Source organism: Mangifera indica, chromosome 5 (assembly GCF_011075055.1).
Source record: "Mangifera indica cultivar Alphonso chromosome 5, CATAS_Mindica_2.1, whole genome shotgun sequence".
NCBI lineage: Eukaryota > Viridiplantae > Streptophyta > Magnoliopsida > Sapindales > Anacardiaceae > Mangifera > Mangifera indica.
In genome coordinates this window covers 17387109-17412980 of record NC_058141.1, presented here as the reverse complement: position 1 = coordinate 17412980, position 25872 = coordinate 17387109, and the positions used below count along the sequence as shown (strand labels likewise).

General features: G+C 36.5%; 5 protein-coding genes and 1 pseudogene across 12 annotated transcripts; 4 read left to right on the top strand and 2 right to left on the bottom strand.

Annotated features, from left to right (window-relative positions):
• Nucleotides 1-22: 22 nt before the first annotated feature.
• LOC123216571 (ribonucleases P/MRP protein subunit POP1) lies at nt 23-5515 on the top strand. Its single transcript, XM_044637026.1, has 11 exons — nt 23-1097; nt 1353-1449; nt 1597-1704; nt 1782-2003; nt 2292-2410; nt 2496-2665; nt 2745-3024; nt 3645-3753; nt 3834-4423; nt 4803-4970; nt 5080-5515. Exons 1-11 carry the CDS (start codon nt 655-657, stop codon nt 5276-5278), a joined length of 2505 nt encoding a protein of 834 aa, XP_044492961.1. The 5' UTR covers nt 23-654; the 3' UTR covers nt 5279-5515.
• Nucleotides 5516-5712: 197 nt separating this feature from the next.
• Nucleotides 5713-8111, top strand: LOC123216576 (peptidyl-prolyl cis-trans isomerase CYP21-4-like). The gene is made up of 8 exons (XM_044637031.1): nt 5713-5921; nt 6067-6234; nt 6321-6360; nt 6466-6516; nt 6916-7001; nt 7180-7317; nt 7402-7552; nt 7777-8111. The coding sequence occupies exons 2-8, from the start codon at nt 6083-6085 to the stop codon at nt 7861-7863; spliced, it is 705 nt and encodes a 234-aa protein (XP_044492966.1). The 5' UTR covers nt 5713-5921; nt 6067-6082; the 3' UTR covers nt 7864-8111.
• Nucleotides 8112-8240: 129 nt separating this feature from the next.
• Nucleotides 8241-10450, bottom strand: LOC123216574 (pentatricopeptide repeat-containing protein At1g02370, mitochondrial-like). The gene is made up of 3 exons (XM_044637028.1): nt 10316-10450; nt 9929-10218; nt 8241-9634 (listed from the first exon to the last, which is right to left on the bottom strand). The coding sequence occupies exons 2-3, from the start codon at nt 10208-10210 to the stop codon at nt 8405-8407; spliced, it is 1512 nt and encodes a 503-aa protein (XP_044492963.1). The 5' UTR covers nt 10211-10218; nt 10316-10450; the 3' UTR covers nt 8241-8404.
• Nucleotides 10451-10920: 470 nt separating this feature from the next.
• On the top strand, nt 10921-12024 carry LOC123216577. Of its 4 annotated transcripts, XR_006502238.1 has the most exons (5): nt 10921-11039; nt 11173-11381; nt 11476-11529; nt 11621-11689; nt 11789-12024. XR_006502238.1 is itself a non-coding variant. In XM_044637033.1 (4 exons), the coding sequence occupies exons 1-4, from the start codon at nt 11247-11249 to the stop codon at nt 11792-11794; spliced, it is 264 nt and encodes an 87-aa protein (XP_044492968.1). In that variant the 3' UTR covers nt 11795-12024. The 4 variants fall into 4 exon arrangements, 2 of the variants coding, with proteins under 2 accessions (XP_044492968.1, XP_044492967.1); XR_006502237.1 differs by lacking the exon at nt 10921-11039 and having other exon boundaries at nt 11235-11376; XM_044637033.1 differs by lacking the exon at nt 10921-11039 and having other exon boundaries at nt 11247-11381.
• A 108-nt stretch (nt 12025-12132) lies between these two features.
• LOC123216572 (DEAD-box ATP-dependent RNA helicase 24) lies at nt 12133-17424 on the bottom strand. 5 transcript variants are annotated; one of them, XR_006502236.1, is made up of 7 exons: nt 17209-17424; nt 16493-17095; nt 14725-15953; nt 14151-14190; nt 13499-13895; nt 13245-13390; nt 12133-12624 (listed from the first exon to the last, which is right to left on the bottom strand). XR_006502236.1 is itself a non-coding variant. In XM_044637027.1 (6 exons), exons 2-6 carry the CDS (start codon nt 17085-17087, stop codon nt 13339-13341), a joined length of 2313 nt encoding a protein of 770 aa, XP_044492962.1. In that variant the 5' UTR covers nt 17088-17095; nt 17209-17424; the 3' UTR covers nt 12133-13338. The 5 variants fall into 5 exon arrangements, 1 of the variants encoding a protein (XP_044492962.1); XR_006502233.1 differs by having other exon boundaries at nt 12133-12704; nt 17209-17423; XR_006502234.1 differs by having other exon boundaries at nt 12133-12701; nt 17209-17423.
• Nucleotides 17425-20521: 3097 nt separating this feature from the next.
• Nucleotides 20522-25795, top strand: LOC123216413 (annotated as a pseudogene).
• Nucleotides 25796-25872: the final 77 nt, after the last annotated feature.

Genomic DNA, 25872 nt, shown 5'->3' with positions numbered 1-25872 from the left:
CTTTAAAACTCCCAACGGATTTACAGAGCTTAGTCCAGCTCAAGAAATAGAGGAAAAGAGGCTTCAAGTAATTCCTAGCGCAAAAACAGTTCTATGATATGATACCTTAAAAAATAGATCCTTATAATAGACTTCAGGGTTTTTACCGTTGTAACAAATCGTTTACTTGTAAGGGCTCTATCAGCTACTACAATTAATAGAGTAAATTGCATTTTCCCAACCCAAAGATTGACTTAAAATATATGTTCTCAAATTTCAGTTATATTTGCTTTCTCGCGCCCACCACGAGCAAACAGAGAAGAAATTCCAATTTTAGCCCTAGCTTTCTCAGAGTGAGGTTATTTTAGTCATAGTACTGTATAATTAGATAGGTGGTGGGAAATCGTGAGCCGTATGGTTTAGGTTCGTAAAGAGGTCACCTTTTTAATCTCTTAGCCGTCAAAAACCCTAGTTGGTTAAACCCTCAGTGTGCCATGCCTGGCAAGCTGTTCTTGAGGAAATTTTCGGATCCTTTTGGCATGTACAACGTTGCTGCCGTATACAGTACTAATCTTATAAAAACAAAAATAAATAAGTAAACAGATTCAAGCGCCTACATTATTTAATTGATAGAATAATTTGTTACGATTAGTTAATAATTGTTGAGGTTTTGGAATGGTTTCCGATGGAGCCAAGCTGTCTCAAGGGTCATCGATTCCACCTAGGAAAATCAATGTACAGAAATTTGCTGAGGCTCGAGCTCCTGAGTTGGATAGTCTTCACTCAATTGTGGCAAATAGACTGAATAACAATTTTCGTTCTCGTCGAAACAAGAGAAGAAGAACTACTGCCCATGACAATCAAGGCACAAAGAGGAGGTCTAGGAAGAGGCGCAAATTAGTAGTAGTTGATAAAAGTAATGCCTCTGATTTAGAAAAAGATCATAAGAAAATTTCGCGTCGCATTCGTAGGAGAATAGAGCTTAAAAAGAATCCCGAAAGTGGGTTTTCTACTTCTGGTGATGGGACGAAGAGGCTAAGAACTCATGTTTGGCATGCTAAGCGGTTTACCATGAAAAAGTTGTGGGGGTATTACCTTCCTCTAGGTTTGCAGGGAAGGTATAATTTTCTTACTGAAAAGTTTTTATTCTTAATTGGCCTTTATTGTAGTTTTTTTTTTTTTTTTAATTTTAACTAAGACTTGTGCAAAAATAAGATTCTACTTTTTTATGGAGTTTGAATTAGATGATTGATTTGATGCTGCTGATAGATGCTTTCTAGGATTTGTTTTATTTCTGGTTTTTACGTGAAGATATATTTTTCCTCATCTTTTTTTTAATTGAATTCTTTGTAATGGGTGCTTTTGTTGTGCAGAGGAAGGGGTTCTAGGGCTTTGTTGAAGTGGTTCAAAGAAGGAGTTGTTGTACATGATGCAAGCTATTACATTGCTGTACAATTGGAGGGTCCAGAGGTAGGCATTTCCCCTTTTCCATAACTAGTAAACTTTTGAGCATCATGCCCTTTGTGAACTTGGAAAATTATGGCTTCTTTAATTGATTGGAGAGCTTGACTCTGGAGTCCTGTAGATTTTTAGTCTGAATTGTTTTGTTTTTTCCAGGATTCATTAATGTCAATACTACAGATGGTACTAGTGCCTTCCCTGTTATCTGAATCTGAAGATGTTTCCCGTTCTGTTCTGTCTGGTGTTACCTATGGAAGTGCTATGGTAGGCCAACCTATTTTGCAATGACTAATATCTTTGAGAATATGCCAAGCTCCTTGTTAATTTATTTCTGTTTGCAGCTACATCATGTTGGAGCTCCGTTTTCTCAGCCTATTGCTCCTGTGACCTATATGTGGAAACCTTTTCATGGATGGGATGGAGAAGATTATGCTAATTGTGATGCTGCTGTTGGAAGTAATGCTATCGAGTGTCATTCATGCTTTCGCCAGATTTGGTTGTGGATACATGCTTCGGCTTTTAATGAGGGATATGATGCTCTAAGATTAGCTTCTCAGAAGCAGGTAAAGAATACAACCCTTTCTCTCATAAGAATGTGCATATAAAAAATTACTGAAACTTTATTAATTCTGCCTCATCTGGCTTGATCTGCTGGACCCTAATCTGAGGTTTCCTGGAAGAGCCTTTGTCAAATAAAATTTTGAGTTTCCACTTGTCATAAATTTTCATTTATTGGAGAAATTTATAACATGAAAGTTGCTAGTATGTATGTTTGTATGTACTTATGCATGCATTAATATGTGTGTGTCTTGTTGGAATTTAATAAAAGCTTATAATGTTTTGTCTTTTAGATGAACGAGACTGGTGCCTTGCTCAATTGTTTTTCACTTGAGGGTCAACTTGGAAAACTAGAAGTAACTGGATCAAAGGCATTTCAACTTCTTCAAAAGACATTGGATCCTGTTTCTGGGTATGGTACCATTGAATAGAATCGGATCCTGTTGAGCCAAGATAAAACATTAAGAATTACTATATTGTGTCAACTGGTCTTGCAGTTTTCCAAAAACTTCTTGGCAATTGCAGAGATGCTCACTTTCCAAGGCTGATGATGTTTCTCAGGATAAAGAGTTTTCTCTAATTGAAAATGATGAACATATTTCTTCTTGTGCAATTTTGTCTCTTATTGTCAAGGATCCTCGTCCATTCCCACATGAAAGTCTTTCAGGTATGCCAGTGTCATTAGTTCTACTGTCATACTCAATAGTGTTCCAGAAAATAAAGCTAAATAGTGTTTTCTTTGCCAGAAATTTCAAACATGAGTAAAGATTTGATCTCTGACTCATGCTCAAAATTTGACGAAAAAAGATTTTTCAACGACAAAAGTATTTGGGATATTACTAGTAGGATGAGCCTTCCCATGGAAGAAAGTGTTCTTTGTATGGAAAAACATCAGCAGCATATGGCCTTTCTTCACCTTGATGATCCAAAATCAGTGACATGGAAGGCTTCTAACAAGGCACAGTGTTCGAGAACTTGCCCTATTCTGCTTCTGAAAAATAAAAACCAAAAAGGATCACCAGAGGGGTAATTTGTTTTTCCTGTTTTATTTTTCTGTTTGGCATCTCATCCTTTGTAACTCATATTGGGGGTATAAAATAAAGTTTCATAATTTTACCATCTGTGCCTTTTATGTTTTTCTTCAGTTATTTTTTACTTATTGACATCTTCTGAGTGTGATTCTGGCATATGTCTAATTGAATGTCAAACCTGTTCTCATATTTATTTATTTATTCTATGTTTGTACCTTGATTATCAAATATGGTTATATTTGGAACTGTGAGTCATTTTCAATTTACTATTTATTCTAATCCAGCATTGTCATTTATGAAGATATTGCTGCAGACACTTTCTCTGTATAATGTACTTGACTGCTTTTTTGCTTGGTTAGAATTAAAATCGTACTTGACAGCTGATGTCTGATATGGGGGCCAACAGATTTTAGTTTGTGAAGCCAGCTTATGAAGTTTATTATATTTGCAAATATTTTTCAGTCTTGCATTTTTTTTTTTTAAATTTTGTGGATAATGATCGGTTGCTCTCTTGATAAGAATGTATAAAGTATCTCTGATTTCTAGTAATACATCACAATTTATGGAGGGGAACGTTGAGAGAAAACTTATTTTCTGTGTTTATTTGCGTCTCAGATGGTCTGTTCTACTCCCCTTAAGTTGGGTCAGAGTATTCTGGAATTCTATTGTTTCCAAGGGAGCTCATGCAATAGGTCTAAGGGAGAAGCACTGGATTGCCTGTAATGTAAGTATGTGCACCTTAGAGCTGCAGTTTTGAGGGTTTGTGTTGCCAAACATCGCATGTTAACATTTCCTATTTTGTAGGCTGGGCTGCCATATTTTCCTTCGGATTTTCCTGATTGTAATTCATACGCTTCCTTTATGGTAACTGAAGCTGCTGCATCTGACCAAAAAGCAGAATTACGTCCTGCTTCAGTTAGACCTTTTAAAGTTCCCATTCCACCCCCATGGAATAGTGTTTGCAATTCTTTAAACAAAGCAGCAATTGGAGAGCAAGATGCTAAATTTTCATGTGGGGATGTCATTGTTGGTGACAATTCTTTGTTAGAGACAACATGCTCTAGAATTAATATGACTTCATTTGTCAGTCAAGATAGTTCATTTGATAAAATTGTAGCACGGACATCAGGTGCACTGACTTTTTTTATGAATCAAATCCATGGTGAACATTTGCCTTTGTTTCCTCAACTTTCAAATCTGAGGACGAGTTTTATGAAGTTAATGAGAAGCGAAAGCAAGCTTGGCCTGGACCAAAATGGTATTGCCAAAATTAATTACAACCACAAATTATGTTTCCTTAGAGTTCTTCTCCATGCTTACAAGGAGGGTGTTTTTGAAGAGGGAGCAGTTGTATGTGCCCCTTCTCTAACCGATATTTCATTGTGGACTTCAAGGTACTTATTTTCCATATTTTCCCTTCAAATATGTTGTTACTATTTGAAAGCCTCTCAACTTTATTCTTTGAACTATTATTAAATGTTTTTAGTTAATTTCAGGAATAAATCCAAAGAGTTTTTTTAGATACTTGTAGAAGTAGGAGATTCTCTTACAAGTTTTACTAGTTTTATGTGTGGAGACAACTTTGGGAAATTTGTTCACTCCGACATGCTTGAAGCATGATTTAACTTCAGACATTTTTCTTTTCATTTGACAAAATACTTTACTTCCGAAATTTATATCCAATTATAATACATATTTTCATTGCATTTATTGAAAGACTTGTTGCTGCTTTATTCCATCCTCAAGAATTTTGCAACTCTTCACATATTGCAGTTCTGGAAGTAATGAGATTGGACTTCAAATGCCTGAGTCTTCAGTGAGATCATATTTCAAAGAACTATCTTCTAGTAAGTGGGAACTCCAATTACCAGAGGACCCTACTAGTAGACAATCGATGCGGTGGCCAATTGGTTTTGTAACAACTGGATTTGTTCGAGGGAGGTTAGTGTGCATCACCGTACCCATACTCAAAACTTGTGCTTTTTTTCAATCCTATTCAGTATTTTCTTTGCCCATAACATCATCAAATAAGCATTTAATATACATGCAGCAAGAAGCCAGTGGCTACAGCTTTCTGTGAGGCAGTTTTACTAGCTCGTCTTAGAGAGGAGCAATGGAATGAGATGCCAGTGAAACGGAGGAGAAAAGAGATATATGTGCTTGTTAGAAATCTAAGATCTTCAGCTTACCGACTAGCTCTCGCGACCATTGTCCTTGAACAACAGGAAGAGGATGTGAATTTTATGTGAAGGCTGCCCACTTGTATATTTTTGGATATGGAATGGGATACGCATAGTGATGATTTATTTATTATATTGATCTAGAAAGTATGTTTTATAGTTCCCTACCAAATGCTGGTGCTCAAAGAGAAATTTTATATGGTACTATCTTGATTCTTTTCCTTTGAGCCATAAATTAATGCATCAGTGTGAAGTTGGACAAGATGTGACCAAAATTCATTTTATTTATTTATTTGGTTCTTCAAATTCTCAACATTCTCATAAGCCAAAAAAAATTATCTTGGATGTTAAAACTATGATGATATGTAATTTTCGAGCTTAGAATGTTCTTTTAGCAATTCCTCGACTGTAAATACTGTTTCCTTTTATGTTGATAAAAAGCCCATTGGGCTCGGCTGAGCCCTTATTCCGGAATGAAAAATATTTGAAGCGTTGTACTGTACCTGTTTCACTAAACAAAAGAGGAGAGATCGAATCCAAGAATCAAGGATCTGTAGAATGTAAAATTGAATTTATTGTCTCGACGATTGGGATGAACGGCGACGAGGAAAGCACAAGGCACTTGGGTTACAATATCACACTTTGAAATTATTTAATTTATCCCGATTTTCTTTCCCGCAATTTCCTTAGGGTTCATTAAAATTTAATTCAGGTATTCGTTACCTCTGTCATCCTTTACTTTGAAAATTTGAATTCTAATTCAAAATTTCTTTAGAATTTAATTTCTATTTTGAATTCTCAGTCCAAAATAAAATGATTTGCCGTTGTTTATACTGATAATCTTTATGGGACTGTAGTTGAAACTTGCATCTGATGGCTAGGATTAAACCTCAAGCTCTTCTAATACAAAGTAAAAAGAAGAAAGGACCGAATCGAATAAGTGTTACTACTATTGTTGTGTTCAGTTCGATTGTTGTCTTGGCTTTATTCTTCCTGTATTCTACCTACAGACACTGGTCTCAAAGGTTTGTGAATCTCTGTGTCTTCCTTCTTTGGAAATGAAACTTTAGAGTTTATTATTAATATAATAATGTTTCTGAACCATATTTAGGTCGACGTTGCATGCAGAAGTTCACGAATCAGTTGTTCAGGTAACGGGGAATTATGTTATTTTTCTGTGTGGACTTTTACCTTTATCATGTAATTTTGTATTTATTATCATTCTAGACCTCACTTTTTCTCCATTTTGTTTGTAGGATGAAGATTCTATCATGGATTTGAAGAAATCTGATCTCCCTGGGTATGCGGTATGTTACCTTATGAAGCCAACCTGCAGAATCTTTGTTTTGCTCAATTTTCTTTGAAAACTTATTCTGGGTGAATGCTGATTCTGTTTTGGTTATTTCCTAAGAAATAGGAGTGAACTATAATTATTTTCTTATGCTTGCTTACTTAATGGAATATTTACCGTGAAAAACTTTCTTCGCCTTTCCTGTATTTATTATCTCTTTTTTCCTGCTAGTAACAATTATCATGAGGTTTTTTTACTTTGGAATCCATTGTATGTATTACCGTACAGGGTGTTTGGATTTTTCTAGTCTCGCTTAGGCATGCATGTTGCAATTTACAAATCCAATTTTGCAACGTATGATTCTGTATTGAGATATCACATATGACAATGTTTTGCTGTTCATTCTTATAACTAGATAGTAAGTACCCCAAAAGGCTCTATAACGGTGGAACTTTTCAAGGATAGCTCGCCTGAAGTAGTTGATGAATTCATTGACTTATGGTGAGTACTGAAACATTCGTTTAAGCCTGTGTTTAAGTTTCATTTTTAAGGTAAATCTGGTGTGTTTTAGTTCCAATTTGTCAATAGTCTTTTGGTTTGATCAATATTATAAAGCTGTGATCAGGCATAACATATTCCTTTTAAAGTTATATGTAATAACACTATGAACCGATTGCAGTCAGAAGGGGCGTTTTAATGGCATGCTTTTTCGACGTATAATAAAGCACTATGTGATTCAAGCGGGGGATGTAGATAAGATGGGGAGTATTGAAGATTGGACAGCAAGAGGAAAACATTACAGTCAGCTTGATACAAGGTTGCAATTTGAATTGAGTTCTAGGTGTATATATTGTTAACTTACCATGATCTGTAATTTGTGACTTTTTTCATGTTCAACCAGTTTGAAGCATGATGCATTCATGTTGGGAACTTCTAAGATTAAGCATGACAACCAAGGATTTGAACTTTTCATTACAACTGCACCAATGCCAGATTTGAATGACAAACTAAATGTTTTTGGGCGGGTCATCAAGGGAGAGGAAGTTGTTCAGGTGAAAAAGAACTTTGGTTTATACATTTTTGTTGACTTTTGTCATTGATCCATGTACTTGGCTGAGTTACAGAATTCCTGTAACCTGTCTCCCTTAGATTTGTAAGTTCATTTCAAGTTTGTATCTCCTAATTGATGATTTTCATACTCTTTCGTATTTATTATTATTATGATCATCATTTCAGAAGTTGAACTTGTAATATTATCTGAAACTGTGTTGACCAGGAAATTGAAGAGGTGGATACAGATGAACACTATCAACCTAAATCTGGCATAGGGATCAACAGCGTGATTCTGAAACAGAAAGCGTAGAGGCTGTCCCACAAATAGAGGCTTTGCTACATTCTTGATTCTTTCATTCCACGTATTTCTTCTTGTAACATCAGCCAAACTTGTAACAGGGGCTGCATCCTCCAACTTATCTTATGGGCATCACCATGAAGCTGCAATTTACTGAATGGTTCAAACTCATATGAATTAACCTTATGCCACTTTGATTATAGTTGTACTTACCAGCAATGAAACAGCTTATAAATTCAACATTTTCTTTTTGGCAAAAATAAACTTTTAATATGCCTCATAGGTTTGATTATACACAGATTGTATGTTATATCACTAACCGAATGTAATTTTCATGTGGATACCATTCGTTTCGAGAAGATGCTCCCATAGCAATGTCACATGGAAAATGGAGCTCTAAAGTAGCATCTCTTATTTTATTTGCCTGGATGAATCTTCGATGAAACAGTCAATCCACGCACACAACTTGGATTACTAGTAAGCTGCCACTACGTTCAAATTATGGAAATTGAATAATGTAAATTACATAACTCAAAAATCTGACATATTGGGTCTATCGAGGGCTAAGCTTTGCAAGCAAGATCTCAAGCTCATGGCTTATTTTAATATTATCCTCCTCTAACCTCTCCCGCATTTTGGACGCCGATTTGCCGGCAGCTATGTAAGTCTTTATCAATGAGTGGTAAGCACTGGTATTGAGACAATTGTGGGACTTTAGAACCTTGCAGAACCCCTCTGCTCCTTCAACATCTTTCTCTTCCTCAAAGTATGTAAAAAATGAATTCACTGTTTCTTTTCTTGGACACCATTCATATTCCTCATCTCCAGAAATAGCTTTGTTCATTTCATTCAAAGCCAAGTCCAGTCGACGCGTCCTCAAGTGGTAAATCATGAATGCCTCCTGAGCCTTGAAATAGGGCGGTTTAGCCCTTGTAATAAAGTCGTTAAAGACCGACACAGCTTCTTCGTACATGTCATGCTTTAAGTAAGCACGGATAGCAACTTGTGGTAACCTTCTATCATAGCTGGAGCAACTAGATTCCCACTCCTCAAAGCATTGTTTCAACATGTCGATAGCATCTAGTTTAGCAAGAGCACTAAGCATGGCCATATAACTTACATTAGTTGAAGGCAAAGCTGCCTTCAGGGAGTTCCATATCCGAATGACCTCGCCCAGGTTAGAAGTACCAGCATACAAACTAATAAGAAAATGGTAAGCTTCACGCTCTCGAGGGTTCATTTCCTCTAGCTTCTTAAGAGCTAACTCCGCTTTCTCAAAAAGTCCAGCTTTGACATAGATTGCTGCTAAATTACTATATGTTGTCCATGTGAATTTGTCTTCACCGTTGTTGGACATTTCTTCCACAATTCTCTCTACTCCATCAATGTCATTTAAACTTGCACAGCTCTGCATCGAAAGAATATAAGTATGTTTGCATGGAGATATGTTCCTCCGCTTCATTTCTTCCACTACTGAAGGCACCTTCTCAGGCTGGCCCAATTTCATATACATGGACATGAGATTGTTAAAAGGTAAAGAATTGGAGGTGAATTTCAATTCGCTCATCTTGTCAAATAGAGCTAAGGCTTTTTCAGTCATGAGTTCCTTACAATAACAGTTCAAAAGAGTTCCATAAGTTAATTGGTTTTTTGCAGGTAGTGAGAGCCCACTGAAGTAATTCTCAGCTGCTACAATCCCTTTTGTTTTCGCAACAAGATCTAAACGAAAAGCATGGTCAAGGGAGGAGAAGTTCATTTTCCGCTTCTCCATCCACTCCAGCACCTAACTCATTGTTGTCAAATGGAAAATAAATCAATTTACAGTAAACGTTAAACACAAAGATAATAAATTTACAAGTTAAAATATTATTGTTTTTAATATTTTATAGAACGTTAAACACAAATCAATTTATAGAATGTTCACTTTCTCAGCAAATCTAAAATAAATTTACAAGTTAAAATATTATTGTTTTTAAGCCACCAAAAATTAAGTAGAGACACTCGAAATTTATTTAAACAAGCTTTGATTTCAACAAGAGAAAGTTTATGACATCTAGAGGGAGAGCAAGAGTAAGACCTCAAGCGCATGATTGAACCGACGATACTTGCGAAGCTCCCTTATGCACCGGCCGAGTACATCTTTTCTAACGATTTTGCCCTCCATAATGTATTCATTTAACGTCTTTGTGACGCTCCCTCCCGTCGCTCCCAGCGCCGACAGCCTCCTGTATATAGGAGGACCACTCTCATTTACGGCGGGTTTTGGCACCACGATATCCACCCCATCCGCTGTCGCAGTGGAGAGTTTTCTTAAGAAATACGATGCCGACGCCACCAGACGGCTTTGATTGTGCTTCATCGTCTAGACTTGGCTCTCACAATGAAAAGCTTCAGGTTAGGGGTAGGGTACTAGTAAAAAATAAAAATTTGATTTAACTCAAACAAACCTTAAACTAAAACGCACCGTTTGGCCAGGTCTCGTTCAAAACACTGTCGTTTAAGTTTAACTCTTATTTTTGTCTACTTGAGGTTAATTTTCGGAGCCAACAAGATCCTTTTCACCCTTTGGCCCTGCTTCGTTTTCAAACAATCTCGTCGTCTCCTTGACGCTTTCCATCTTCATCAGTACCGAAACCTCGATTTCGCATGAACCGGAAAAGATCGGAATCAATTCATTCAACCTGGGCATCCTTAGAACGAGAGTCTGTTCAGTCAAAGAAATAGTCATTGCGAATCTTTCTTCAATTATTCCATCACATATAGAAGTCGTTGAATGAGAGAGGTTCCGTTGGTTATAGATTGAGTGAGCGGAGTAAGTTAGTAACTCTTATCGAACTTCTATAAAGAGTCCCAATGCTTCTTAGGTCAAGTGCCAATCCTGTCTTCTTTAGATCTTCTATCAGTCTAGCCCTTCTTCCATATTAGATCATATTTTTCCTGAGTCCATGTAGCCCCACTGTCCAATGAAAAAATCCTGTTATATCACTTCTGTGGAGATGAGCAATAAGAAATGTCTGTAGGTCCTTCTTCATCGAAGTGCACAGTTCAAAATTTCTGCTATATTATTGAAGGGAATATAACAGGGGATTGGGGGGGATTCAGAGAAGCCTGGATACGATGAATTGATTGAATTACTTAATAGACTCATGAATAAAGGCAAAACCAATTCTGATACTAGCGACACCGCGGTACTTGGATTGGGTTACTTTTTGCCTTATCTTTGGCTTTCAATTTAAAATTGCCTTATTGACACTGACACTGTTGTATAGCTTAGGGCAGATTTGGATTTTAGCGTCATTGTCTCCTCCGTTTGTGTTGCAGATTTATAAAATTCTTATTTCGCCTGTAGCGGGAGGGAAAATAGCTGCCACGATGAATGGTGAGTTACCTGTTTAATGAAAGTACGAGGGAAAACTTATTTTTTACCTGAAGCAAGGGTAACTGCACTCACTTGTCAATGGCTCATGGGTCCATGCGTTGGGAATTCTGTTTATCTTCATGATGGAACCACATCCACATGCCAAAGTAGGGTAATTATCTGAACGCTGTATTTGTATGCACTTGCCGTTTCATATCATCTCCATTAAGGAGTCAAATGGTGATCATTGTGGTTGTTCTTGGTAGGTTCTAGTTGGAAAAATGCAAGTATTTATTGACACCTGTAAACTTCCCACGCAGGTTAGTGATCCTCATCTAAACTTATGGGAATTTTTTTTTATATTATCCTTGTCTCTTAAACATGACATGGAGTCAATCGTGGTTTTTCTAGACCTTGTTCAAGGAATATATGGCAGTTCCTCTATGGGTGGAACCAAACTTCAATGACTATAGCTGTCAGGTATTTAGATGGTAACATTTTTTTTTTCCATGTTTGTTCAGCTCTTAATGTCAAAGACGAACAGCGGAAATTAACCATCAATTATAAATATCATGGCAGTTCTAATTTGGGATTCTTCCTCCGCTGCCCCGACATGATGCTGCCCTCAAGGAGCCTCGCTTAGAAATATGCCCAACTTCAAGTTGACGCAAGTAAGCCACAACCTTAATATCGAGGAATGTCCAAAGGCATAAAGCTTCCGGACTGTTTTAAATCAGATAAATAACTGTTGTATGAATCTCTCAACATTTGTTGCATGACTTCCGTTTACACAAAAGGAAACTTAATTTGCGTCTCTTTGCTCTTTGCATTTCCAGAATCCAGAGAGGTTGCTAACATCTATATTTATATCACCCAGTGGTCTGCTTCAATGTGGTTAGTTTAAATGAATTTGACAGTCCGAATTGGAGATAAAACTACGATTATAAGATTTTTATAAAAATTTAAGATAATAAAAATTAGCCAGATGCCACAGCATGAAACAAATGATACATCATAGCCACAGAAAAATTGGGATGTTTCTAGCCTATGGAATGATACAACATGAACTTTGAATTATCATCTCAAGAATAAACCCCTATGGAAAATCATCTCAAAAAGAGAAAAGAACACTCTTTTCCAGCTATCCACCCAGAGTTACCTCCATCCTATAACTGGGTTAAGCGGATAAGGCCCCAAAAACAACCCACATGATATGCTCTAAAATGATCCGACTTGTGAAAGCAGAAATAAAAGATGAACTTTCCCCTAAATATTCTATCCCAATGAGATGGAAGGCAGTTCCATACTGCTCTTTGGAAATCTAAAAAAATCCACATGTTACCCAGCTAGAGACAAGGATACTTGAAAGATTGCAGCCGGAAATTCTTGCTCTAGATAAATTCACTGCAGCATTTCTGCAAGGAAATTTAAGACAATAATTTTTGGGTTGTATTTCAGCAGAACAACATTAAATACAAAAGCCCTCTGTGCCCTGCTGATGAAAGGAAAACAAACAATTAGAAGATGTGTGATCTAAAGGAAAAGATTGAACAGTGTATGGTTATATCCAGCAGTATAATTGGAATCCTGAGAGGGTCAAAACATTTCACTCTTCAAGAGCTATCCACTCAAGTAAGATAAGGGAAACAACCAGCTCTTTAGCAAACAGATTAATTCAACAAAAAATGTCATCATATCAAAGGCATATGTTGACATATGAACCTGTATCATGCAATACAATACAGTACAATTGAAATTAAAGATTGATAACATCAGTGAATCTAAGCCATCAAAAGTGGCAGCCAGAAAGATCTAGCTAATCCCTGACTTAACTGATATAAAAATTCTTTCCCACAGACTATCTATACAGTTGTTCATCTTCAGAATCATTCCACAGTACCAATTATACTAGAACCAAACATGGACAAAATAGAAATTAAAAAGAAAAAGACATCAGACTGTGTGCAACAACACTAAATTCTACAAATTAAACAGAGAAACATTAAATCAACCAAAAAGAAGAGAAGAAACTTACAGAGCATGAAATTTATACAGACAAGATCATTCAAGATTTGACCAAAACGATATAGTTCTTGTCCATGTAACAGCGTTTCTAGTTGCAGTATAAATTAACAGTCCCAACCAGAGGGCCTCCGCCGTTCTCTAGGTCTATCTCTGGAACTGCAGAAACAAATTAACAAGTTTATTTAATTAGAGCATCAAAAAGCTAATTTTAGGACAAATCAGGCACTTCTTACTCAATAACAAAAGTTCAGACAGAATAATAACCTCTCTGAGTTCTGATTGCCATTTTCTCTAGAATTCTGACCAGAGGTGTTTACTCCTGACACAGGAGTAGTACTAAATGAACTGGGCACTTGAGCTCTATTAATATCTCCACCAATTGAACCACCAGACACAAATCCAGGTAATGCTGGTCTTTTGTTGGCATATGCACTAGAATTGTTATTCACACCCTGAACTTGTGGGTTTGATGAGGCAGCAACAAAGCTACTCTTGAATTGTGCCATCACTCCAGTCCTCAGAGAATTAACGGCAGCAGATCGACTTGGAACATTCTGATGTGAAGTATTAGTGGATTCAGGATTATATCCTATACCCAGACCAAAATCAACTCCACGCACACCTCGACCAGCACCACCCTTACCTTTACCCTTTTTCCCACCTGCAAAAGAAATTACCCAACATGTAAATAAATCAAAACACCTCCTCTAGCCAGAAGTTTTAAGGCATTGACAATTTGACTGATATAACTTGTGGTATATTTTACATCTCTATTTCATGACAAGAGCTTAAACAAAAATTTTGGTGTTAATTTTTTTGGTTGGCTCCCTTAGTAAGAATTTTGAGCAGAAATTTAAAGTGTTGCCAATTCTCAAGTACACAAAGAGCCTAACAGAAATAGCAATTTTAACCATACCTCCTTTTCTTGCATCTCGCTTGGACCTGAACCTCCCATCCTAATGATTTTAAGAGCAAAATGTCAAAAATAAATTCAATACAAGAAGAGTTAATGTTTCTAGCATGACATGGTGCCACCAAAATAAATACTGTTGATTAGAACTTTATACCATAGGACACGTAAACCACATCAAGAAACAACAGTTCAGACAGCAGTGTAAGAAAGCACAAAACTTTTAGAAAAGTGTCTTTCATATTTACACCAAGCAAAAGGGGCCCTAGAAAGCACAATTTTGGCCTCCCATCATTTCCAAGAGAAGTGGAGAGAGAGAAATAAAAATGCAGATATTATGTGTGTGCGTGTGTGTGTGTATCTGTGCAACCAAGGTCGTGATAGCTTTATTAAACCTAATGTGCACTCAATTTGAAATTTAATTCATCAAAGTAACTTTAACATCATCCTGTGACCACTGTATATCCACCAGAGCAAGCTGAGGATTGGATGGGAATAAAATTAAAGCAAAACAGTCACATGTACAACTTTCATTAAGAAGAGTTGCATACATAAAACAGCTTCTATCAATAAAAATTACCTTCATAGCAAGATCCATCAGTTCCACTGAGACATTCTGTCCAGCAGCAATCAAGCTATTAACCAATTCACCAGCAAAACGTGCCTCCTTCTGAGTTATGAGAGTGTAAGCAGTCCCATCTTTGTCACCAGCACGGCCTGTTCTACCAATACGATGAACATGCATGTCCATGTCCCTTGCAATATCAAAGTTCACCACTGACTTAATTGACTTAATATCAAGACCACGGGCGGCAACATCAGTTGCAACAAGAACATGGTAGATCCCAGATTTGAATTTTTGCAATATCTCCATTCTAGATGCCTGGTCTTTATCACCATGAAGAGCTGCAACTTTAAATCCTGTTTGAACCAACTGAGTTTCAATTTCATCCACACTTGCCTTTTTAGAAGCAAATACTAGGACATCACCATCATCAATCATTCCAGGTAGCTTCTCAAGAAGCCAAGGCAACTTTTCAGCATCAGAAGGAATTACATGAACCACCTGAGTGATATCCTCATTTGCCATTCCTACCTCCCCAACAGTAACTCTAACAGGATCCGTGAGAATTTCCCGAGCTAACTTTTCAACTTTACGAGGCATTGTAGCTGAGAAAAGTAGTGTCTGTCGGTCTGGCCTGATCTGACCAACTATAGACCTTATTTGTGGCTCAAATCCAAGGTCAAACATCCGATCAGCCTCATCAATCACCAGGTAAGTTGCTCTCAACATTGTAAGTGCCTTCATCTTTAGCATATCTATTAGTCTCCCAGGGGTAGCAATAACAATCTCACATCCTGCCTTCAGTTCTTTGAACTGATCAAGTTTGGACATTCCACCATAAACTGCAGAGACACGAAGCCCATGTGATTTTGCAAATTTCTTAGTCTCAAGATAAATTTGATGTGCTAATTCCCTTGTAGGAGCACATATCACCCCAATTGGACCCTCCTCCTTCTGAAGTTCAGGCTGATCCATAATATGAACAATCATGGGAAGGACAAATGAAGCAGTTTTACCAGAACCAGTTTTAGCTATGCCAATGATATCACTTCCAGAAAGTACAATTGGTAAAGCTTGGCACTGTATTGATGTGGGCCTTTCATACCCTTGCTTTGATATAGCATGCATTAGTTGAGTTGAAAAACCACAGTCATTAAATGTCTTAATAGGCCTTGGAACATCAAAACCCGAAACCCGAATAGCTAGACTCTTTCTGTACTCTACTGCCTCATGCTCAGTCATCTCTATAGAGGAGTAAAAAAATATTAGATGCAGAATGAACTCCCAAAAGGAGTTTAAAAAGAGAAAATATATGACCATTAGAAATGCAACAACTCCAACATGGCTCAGAGGTCAAATGTCCAAGTATTATATTAAGAATTCTATAATTTAATAAACATATAATTTTATTCTATAAAGTTATAAAGATTCATAATTATGATAAGTTAACTTATGTAGCCAGAGTTCCAATTCAGAAAATCTGTGCCTAAACAATTTTATATATCAAAAATATTTCTTCCCTGTGTTTGGTTATGTTTGAGTGAATGCAATTCAGATGTTTTTTTTTAGGGGAAAAAGAAAAGCTGATGCCAGCATTTTCATCTACGGTTAGTTCCTAATCTAAAACTCAGGACAGATAACAGAGTCACAGCCATTCAGCCTCAAATAAACACAACACAAAAAATGCAAATCACCATCATAAATGAAAATAAGCACTGCAGCATAACGTGATATATACCCAGACTTATAAAGTAACAGACCGACGTGTGATAAAAAAAATTACCTGAAATAGATGCACTTTCCTCATAAAAATCCTTACTAAACGGCTCATAATCGATGGAACTATGATCCAGCGCCGGAATCGGCTCGATTCTTTTCTTCTCAACCACTATCGGGTTATCATCTGAATCGTACTCCAACATCCCAGCATCCACGGCTTTGGCTGCCGCATAAACCTCCTCATCTGAATCGTACCCTGCACGCAACGCATCGGCAGCCAATGTGAGCCCCACGTCTTTCTTCGCTCTCAAAAAGCTCTCCATCGGATCATCCTCATCATCATCATCTTTATATCTCTCTAATTTCTCCTTGGGCTTGGGGGGTGGCGCGGCTTTCATCTCTTCGTGTATACCCTCCATGAAGGCATCCAGAGGATCAACTTCGTCATTTCCAGAACCATTACCGTTGTCGTTGGTGTCCTTGACAGCATCATTATCGTCGTAATCGATATTGTCAAGGTCCGTATCTTCATAATTATCGTGGCTGTGGCGAGATGAAGGCGGGACGTAGAGACGTTGCGGAGCTTGAGACTGCTCGAAGCTATATGTTGTTTGGCGGTTAATGTTGAATCCTTCGAATCCGAACTTCCTCTTCGACATGCTCCGTCCTTTTAAATTAAGAAAAAAAAAATTAATTGCTGTAAACCCTAGTTGCACCTTGAGAAAGCGGTTCTTTCTGGTAATGCTAGGGTTTATATAAATCGAAATATTAATATCTTACCTTGCGATTCAAATATCAGGATTTCGTTTTTCCCTTTGCTTTTGCTTTTTTGGGGTTTGATGAGAGGGCAAAAACTAAAGTGTTGACTTGAGAGATGAATATTAGCTGAGCTGCAGCTCGAAGGTGATTTGAGTTCACTGTAATTCTATAACTATTTTGTTCACCGACCAAACAAGTGGGGCAATTGAGCCGGTTGGTTGATACTTTACCCGCAAAGCCAAATACATCTTAAAAACAATATCCAAATGAAAACATAAGGCTGACCCAACATAGATCCGAAGGCACATTTGGGCCGGGCTCCATCAGAAATTTATTTTGTGTTACGAGATGATGTATCCCACCGTTTTCTGGGTTGTAAGGACAGAGCACTTAGACACGAAAAAATTCAACTTGTGACCGTAAGCCCAGATGTCATAAACAAAATTGAAATAGTCAATATAAATTGTTTTTCTGATGACAACCTTCCGTTACCAACAGTCCATAAAAAGCTTTCGTGTAGTGGTAAAATTCACTTTTTACTTGATTACAAATGTTGAATTAATGTTACGGAAATCAAGTGTGTTTTATCTTTGCTTGGGGCCATTCATTTGTGAATGTGAGTGAAGGCGGTGGGACCAAACCATCATAAAACCACGTGCGACAGTTACTCATCACAAGGTCAGTAAGCGGACCACCAAAATCATGACATTTGCAATCAATAAGCAAAACACGCGATAACAGTACAGACATTTTATAATTTATTTTTTGGCTTTTTCTACATTCTGGTTTTGCTGTCAATTGATGATCGTAATGATGATGATTGATTGTTACCCTCTTACGATTTACATAAGCTACGAAATTATTTTATAATATGTTACTTACTTGCATCTTTAATCAAGCATGAACTATGGTACTATTTACATTTATTTATTTTTTTATTAATCATGTATCAACATTTAAAGAAGCCGTAGAACAGTAAAGAAATGAGGTACGGAAAATTATTATATATCTTTTTTCAAAGGAAAAACTAAGATTTTAAAAGGAAAAAAAACAAAAACTGAGTTCTCAAACAACAATGACAAGGCTAAAAAGTCAAACAAGTGAGCGAAAAGGGGAACTTACAACTTTGATGATGAGGACAATGTCAACAATCTTTATTTGAGAATAAGTTATAATCATATAATAATATATAATTTAAATAATTAATTAAGTATTTAAAATTATAAGAATAATATTTACCTACCTCTCAAAGTCAATAATAGTTATTTTTATAATTAATCACTTATTCAAGGAAAAATGACTATTTTTCACTTAAATTTTAAGTCATTTTTAAATCTACATCTATAGGAGATGAAAAACTTATATTCTCATCCATGACCAAACTGTTATTCAATTTTTTAGTTAAGGATAAGAGTAAAATTATTTTTTAATTATAAACCTTAAAACTTTAAAATTTCACCATTTTTCCCCTCCAGGTTTTAAAAATTAATACATCAACCCACCCTCTGAGTTTAAAAAGTTTAGATTTCACCCCTATGGTTTGCTTCCTTCTCTGACCACTACTGACGGCTATTGCATTCTACCGATCTCTCATCTCCAACTATAAAGAACAATCCTTTGTCGTTCAGATCTGGATGAATAGACAAAAGATGATGCTTCGTCGTCTGGATGGAGCGACGAAGAGATCTTTGTCGCATTGTGCGACGAAGAGATCTCCATCTCTTCATCGCACCACCGTCGTCGCACCAAGAAAAGGAGGAGGTCGGAGATGACATCGAAAGACGAAGTTGAAGAATAGAGGTGAAACTGCTATTTTTAAAAGTTATGAATGACTGTTGCGTTTTGAAAAATATGAAAACCCTAGGTTTGGGGATGAAAATGTTACTTTTTAAAGTTTAAAAACTTTAGGTAAAGATGAAATATTAGTTTCTAAAATCTAAGGGGGTGAAAAATAATAAACTTTATAATATAAACAGTAAAATAATTATTTTATACTTCCCTTTAACAGAAAAAATTAATAAAAATTTGTTTATAAATGAGAATAAAGGTTTTTTATCTTTTGTGGGTATAGGTTTGAAAAAAACCTAAAATTTAGGTGAAAATTACTTCTTTTCCCCTTATTCAATTATCATTTCACCTGTTCAATCAAAGAAGAGTTTCACCTTAAAACATATTTTAATCAGTTAAAACTAACTTAATTGACAAAATGGCGGAAAATGTCTTTTGTCAAGATCCAAATATACCTGTCTTTCGGGATAAAAGAACTTTCGTCCATTAAAAAAAATATATAAATAAATAAAATTCCAAAATAGGTACAAATTTAAAAAAAAAAAGCATGGGACCCAACAGATATTATATATTATCAGTATCGTATCCAATCCAAAGTCAGGCAGTTAGCATTGTCATCCATGGCCTAGCTAGCTAAATAATGTTTTAATACTAGTACACGCCATCGCATTTTATGTAATTTACGTACAACTTTATTCCCATATTTTGCCAACATCTGTCGTCCAATTACCAAACTTTTCATAATTTGGACATGTCGTTGTCAATGGATTAAAAGTCTTGCTGCGTGGCAATTTGGCTCTAACGCACCGTCAAGACTCATGGTTGTGCCTCCCTCGTGCCACGTGGATTTCATGCACAATTTAGTATTAACTAAATTTGTTCGTATTTTTGGTAAACAAGAATATTTTTCTGATGTACTATTATATAAGCAATAAAAAAAATAATTATACTAAATAACCGCAGCTTTATTGTTTATTAAGCGATATTTCCTAAAAAATAACATTTATTAAGTTGGTAATCAAACGGATGGCTATTTTACAGTTAATTTATTCTTTTCCGTTAAGAGCACACTTTTGCCATAATTAAATGATTGTTGTTTTTTTTTTTTTCTTATGAAAATTAAGCAAAACCATAAAGTTAAAAAAAAATAATTTTTTGAAAGGCAAGTGAACGACTGGGACTACACCGGAAGCTTTTCCAGCACTGATAGTAAAAGCAACGATATCTCAACCAAGTCACCTACAGTCAGAGATGTCTCTTCTCTAATTATTTCTCTGTCCAAGTTCGACTTGTACAAAGTTCAACCTCTCGGACTGGACACAATAATGGAAGTTTTGACTCCGAGTTGTTTTTTCCGAGTTTTGACTTTAGCGACGATATATCCACCCTTGGATCCTCCTTCAGTGGCTATAGCAAATATGCTGTTCTTGTAGTGTTCCTTTCGTGTTCGGGTCTTATGTGCATTGATAGCGTGATCTGATATCGCCGTTGATTTATTGGAAATCTCGCAGATCTGAATCGTTTGTTTTAGTTAACGGCGTCGGTGATGTCGGTGCTCGCAGCTTCTAATAACGACGGTAATTTTAATTTTCATTTGTTTTGTCATTTCATGCCGGTTTTGTAGCTGATAAAATGTGGGAAAAGAAACAAGTTAGGTAGTTGTCTACCTAATAGATTATGTGAAAAGTGGAAAGTTATACCAGCTAATCTAAATAATTATGCTAGGCTATATTGGAGAATAATATTTCGAGTTTTAATCTGTGAAGATTGGCTTAGTAATCTAATTTATATATTTTAACTCTGATTTAATATCAAATAGGGTTCTGTCGGTATCATGCTTGATGCAGAAATTTGAGTTGCTTGAGTTCGTAGCCTTAATTTTTTGGCTATAGTCTTTGCTTATTGTTTTTTTAATGATTCAATAACATGACGAGAAAAAAAATATGATCCTCTCTTGAATTCTATCACCGTTGGTACGGTGATAGGCTTTCAAGAGTAGAATATTAGGAGGTTAGTCTCTTCAAACTTGGTCCTTTTGCAGCTTCTCTAGCTACCTTTCGTTTGTAAAGATGAATTTAGGTTGTTCCCCGCTCGTAGTTTTGTTAATTTAATTATTTACTTACCAAAAATTTAAAAAAAAAAATTAAATTTGGATATAAGGTTTCAATCTTGTTATCCTCTTAGTAAAAGTTTATTCTTAACGAGTTAAACAACTTTATTTTAATGGTGGTGTGTATTTAATTGAAGATGGGAGTTCTTCTTTTCCTTTCTTTTACCATGATTAGTAGCCAAAAATGGATCTTATTGTTTATATGTTTAATTGAAATTGACTGTATCTGATAGTTGTTTGTTGTAACATATATTTTGCTCAGACACTTGCTAAACTGCACACTCGTGGATGGACTTGAATTTATGCACATAGGATGCTCTTATGTATTTTTTATTGTTTGGGGGAAACTGAATTAGAAGCCATTCTACATTGCAGTTACATTGCTTCTGAAATCTGATTATTAGATTTTACTGTAATCTGTAAATTATATTTCTGTTGCATAATTACTGCTATATCTTCTTGGTCCTGGTGGAATCAATATTTTTCCTATGCATTGCAGGAATACTGAAACAGGTTCGATATTTCTTGTCAAAACTTTTGGTTACTTTGTGTAGTGTGATTTTCATCACTGATGCCACTTTTGCTGACAAACTACTCAAAGTACCACCAGTATCTCCAACTCAAGCATCTTTGCCTGCACCAGCTATTCCTGATCTGCCCCTGCCAGCCAACGTGCTACAGATTCATAGACCACTCCATAAACATTATTCGGTACATGGTGCACCAACCTGTTGCTGGTGCATCAGCCTATTCTCCTTTCTATGGCCCCTTAGTAACATCTGGCAACCCCCCTACAAGTTTAAGTGTGTCAACACCATCAATGAAGAGGAGCGCATTAGTGCTACCCAGTGCTGGCTTGGCAAATATTGCCCCTGGACAGTTCAGTACTGGTGCAGTTCCTCCCAGTTTAGCTCAGCCACCTTTATCTCCTGGCTCCTCTGGTAAGATGTGTTTCGAATAATTGTTTACTTCCTCCTTTTGCATTTCTATGGATTATGTTGCATCTCTTCTGTCAAATGAGAATTTGAATCAGAGTTTGATGTATTTTCTTCAGTCTAAACTATTAATCAAATGCGTGTAACCCGCTGAGTCTCCCAGTGAAATTAAAATTATATATACCAACAAAATCTGTATTTGTGCTGGGACCTTAGTTGTTCACGTTGGTTTTTATTTTTTATACTGCCAGGTTGTTGCAAACCTGACACTGTGTTGAAACGAGGAGGTCATGGTTGCCACTGTGTGTATCCTGTAAAGCTTGACCTTCTTCTCTTAAATGTGTCACAAAATCCGAATTGGAATCTATTCCTTGAAGAATTAGCATCCCAGCTTGGTTTGCAAGTTTCTCAAATTCAGCTGATTAACTTCTATGTTCTCAGCTTATCAAAATTAAACATCTCAATGGATATTACTCCACAGACAGGATTCAGTTTTTCTGCTAGTGATGCCGCTGCAATAAATTCTTCACTTGCCACACATAAGGTTCACTTTGACTCTGGATTAGTGGGTGATTACAAACTGCTTAATCTTACCTGGTACAAGCCTCCAGCAGCTTCTGAAGGTAAGCTTCTGCTGCAGTCATTTATGTTTTCTATGCTATGCTTTTCTTAGTTACATTCTGCTTTGCATTCTTATGGTTTCTAAATAAGTATTGCTTTTGTTTAATTGTATCTCATATGGAAGTTATATATCACTTCTGCAGTGTTATAATTCTTAATATAATGCAACGTTCATCTAAGTGTACATCCATGTGCAAAGACTGGGTTGCAGAGTCAGATATTTTATATGGCCAACAAGTATACTGCTACATGTGCCTTTAAGGAACTTCACTTATTGAAGAATTGAAATTATGACTGTGGACGTAAATGAATGAATTTTCTAATAAAAAGTACATAAGAAAAATGAACAATTTTGAGTCCTAGCGTGCAAATATTGGATCCCAAAAGTGTAACTGAATAAGCTTCTATTGCATCGCAGATTTAACCCAACAAAAGGTGGCAATTGTGGATTTAAACATTTGATTTTGGAATTCAGTGGTACTTTTATGAAAAGAATAAATAAGAGGGAATGATAAGTTAAATATAATGAGACTAGTGTTTACGTGTGTCTATGCATGTCTGCATGAGTGTGTCTGTAAGACCTTCCAAATATGTTGACAGTGGCTTCTAATAAAACATATTTTTGCATCATTCTCTTTTATTGGATATGCTCTTCAATTTCCTGCAAGTATTTATATTTATTGATGTCACTCTTGTTGTATATATGTGTAAACTTTCCATCTGGTATACAGCTTCTATGATTGGATCATCTCCTTTGAATGCACCAGCATATCAAACCTCAATATCTTCATCATTTGGTGCCTTAAACAAAGGGAAACATTCAAATTTGATCCTCATATTTGGTATTGGTGCTGGCCTACTGATCATTGCTATTATATCTGTGCTTATTTTCTGTTCATGTGCATTACGTGAAGGAAAGAAAAAAGCCTCTCCTAAAGAAACTGGTATGTATCTTAAATAGAGTTCAGTCCTATTTGTGCTTTCTCTCTGGTTTTATATGTTCATAGTTTTATAAATTATCCATGTAACAAGACAATTTGTGAATTAAAAAGAGAATAATCCTTATAATCTCATTTAAAATTAGTAATTACTATATCCTACTAGTTTTTATATTGGTAAAGGTTCTAGGATCTAACAGTAAAGCCTGGTTTTAAGCTTGGTGCACGTGGAGTTGGAACCAGGAAATGCCAACACCACAGTTCAACTTTTTAAACACCGTACAGACTTAATGACATAACATACTAGTATTTGATTACATCCCTGCAAAATTTAAAGAAGAAAAAGAATTTAGTCATTTTTCATTTCATCTTTTTTCCAGCAAAGCCAAGGACTGTGGATGCTGTTCCTGGAGCAGGATCTCTTCCTCACCCTACTAGTACGCAGTTTCTATCATACGAGGAGCTTAAAGAAGCAACAAACAACTTTGAACCTGCAAGCATACTAGGAGAGGGTGGGTTTGGGAGAGTTTTCAAGGGTGTTTTAAGTGATGGTACTGCTGTAGCAATCAAAAGGCTTACTAGTGGAGGGCAACAAGGTAATGAAGAGTTTTTGGTGGAAGTTGAGATGCTTAGCAGGTTGCATCACCGTAATCTTGTGAAACTTGTGGGTTACTATAGCAGCCGTGACTCTATGCAACACTTGCTTTGCTATGAGCTTGTTCCTAATGGAAGTTTAGAAGCTTGGCTCCATGGTAAATACATTTCTTGCATAAAAAACTTGCTAGTTTAGAGTTTGATAGTGTTATTTTGTCTTCTGTGAAGATTGAGCATTTGTTAGAGCAGAAGACATTATTGCTTTTTGGATACTTTGATGGTTGACGCACTATATTACTCTAATCCTGATTTACCTCAGGTTCTTTGGGAGTAAATTGTCCTCTGGATTGGGACACTAGAATGAAGATTGCCCTTGATGCTGCAAGAGGTCTTGCATACCTGCATGAGGACTCACAACCATGTGTTATTCACAGAGATTTCAAGGCATCCAATATATTGCTTGAGAACAACTTCCATGCCAAAGTTGCTGATTTTGGTCTTGCCAAACAGGCACCTGAAGGCAGGACAAATTACCTATCTACTCGTGTTATGGGCACCTTTGGGTTGGTTTCTTTTTATTGTCTTCCTGATCTCGTTATTTTGTTACATACTCTGCGCATTAAAGATCTAATGTAATTGCTTGACAGGTATGTTGCCCCTGAGTATGCAATGACTGGACACCTACTGGTAAAAAGTGATGTTTACAGCTATGGGGTTGTCCTCCTCGAATTGCTAACTGGAAAGAAGCCTGTGGATATGTCGCAACCCTCTGGACAAGAGAACTTAGTCACTTGGGTTAGTAGAACCAGATCTATTTTCAGTCTCTCATTTCAGTGTGTCCTTGCTGTCATTATATTAGGATTCAGTATTTGGCATCTGTAATTAGGTTGTATGTTTTTATATAAATTAATGGTTTGAACATAAGGTAAAATGAATGTTTTATAAATTTCAGGCCAGGCCAATTCTTAGAGACAAGGATCGGCTGGAAGAGCTTGCTGATCCAAGACTTGGAGGAAAGTACCCGAAGGAAGATTTTTTACGGGTTTGCACCATTGCAGCTGCTTGTGTTGCTTCTGAAGCAAGTCAAAGGCCCACAATGGGCGAAGTGGTACAGTCACTAAAAATGGTACAGCGTGTCACTGAACATCCGGATCCAGCATTAACCTCGTCCAATAATCGGGCCAACCTGAGACCGTCATCAACTACTTTTGACTCTGATGGGACATCTTCAATGTTCTCTTCTGGTCCTTACTCTGGTCTAAGTGCATTTGATAATGACAACCTCTCTCGGACAGCAGTTTTCTCTGAAGATCTTCATGAAGGCAGATAGACGCCTGAAATTAAGTTAACCAGAAACCTTAAATCTTTTGATATGATCAAGGCAACACTGAGGTAATTCCCAAATAAAAGGAAGTTGTAGGATCTTTTAGGAAGTGTCATGGGTTTTGCAATTGTGATGGCTGAGGGGACATGGGTGCCCTTTTGTTTTACTTATAGGAGAACTACAGTTCACCGTTCGGTTTTCCCATAGACGGCGGTTCTCTGCCTGGGGGATGGAATCTTGTAAATATATGTACATCTCTTGTTGTAGCTTGTTTCAATGGATTGCCTTTTCAAGGTCATAATCAAGAGTAACATTTTATGCACAAACAATGATATGTCACAATATGATTGGGTAGTTTTAAACTAGTAATAAAAT

Excerpts from the sequence above, each read along its gene's own strand:
- LOC123216577 (XM_044637032.1), top strand. The coding sequence starts at position 11,247 with ATGAAAGTACGAGGGAAAACTTATTTTTTACCTGAAGCAAGGGTAACT. Across the intron at positions 11,382-11,475 it reads CATCCACATGCCAAAGTAGG|GTTCTAGTTGGAAAAATGCA; the intron begins GTAATTATCTGA and ends TGTTCTTGGTAG. Across the intron at positions 11,701-11,788 it reads AGCTGTCAGGTATTTAGATG|TTCTAATTTGGGATTCTTCC; the intron begins GTAACATTTTTT and ends ATATCATGGCAG.
- LOC123216571 (XM_044637026.1), top strand. The coding sequence starts at position 655 with ATGGTTTCCGATGGAGCCAAGCTGTCTCAAGGGTCATCGATTCCACCT. Across the intron at positions 2,666-2,744 it reads CCCACATGAAAGTCTTTCAG|AAATTTCAAACATGAGTAAA; the intron begins GTATGCCAGTGT and ends TTTCTTTGCCAG. Across the intron at positions 4,424-4,802 it reads ATTTCATTGTGGACTTCAAG|TTCTGGAAGTAATGAGATTG; the intron begins GTACTTATTTTC and ends CACATATTGCAG.
- LOC123216576 (XM_044637031.1), top strand. The coding sequence starts at position 6,083 with ATGGCTAGGATTAAACCTCAAGCTCTTCTAATACAAAGTAAAAAGAAG. Across the intron at positions 7,318-7,401 it reads TACAGTCAGCTTGATACAAG|TTTGAAGCATGATGCATTCA; the intron begins GTTGCAATTTGA and ends ATGTTCAACCAG. Across the intron at positions 7,553-7,776 it reads AGGGAGAGGAAGTTGTTCAG|GAAATTGAAGAGGTGGATAC; the intron begins GTGAAAAAGAAC and ends TGTGTTGACCAG.
- LOC123216574 (XM_044637028.1), bottom strand. The coding sequence starts at position 10,210 with ATGAAGCACAATCAAAGCCGTCTGGTGGCGTCGGCATCGTATTTCTTA. Across the intron at positions 9,635-9,928 it reads GGTTCAATCATGCGCTTGAG|GTGCTGGAGTGGATGGAGAA; the intron begins GTCTTACTCTTG and ends ACAATGAGTTAG.
- LOC123216572 (XM_044637027.1), bottom strand. The coding sequence starts at position 17,087 with ATGTCGAAGAGGAAGTTCGGATTCGAAGGATTCAACATTAACCGCCAA. Across the intron at positions 13,896-14,150 it reads GCGAGATGCAAGAAAAGGAG|GTGGGAAAAAGGGTAAAGGT; the intron begins GTATGGTTAAAA and ends TTTCTTTTGCAG. Across the intron at positions 13,391-13,498 it reads GGCAATCAGAACTCAGAGAG|TTCCAGAGATAGACCTAGAG; the intron begins GTTATTATTCTG and ends TTGTTTCTGCAG.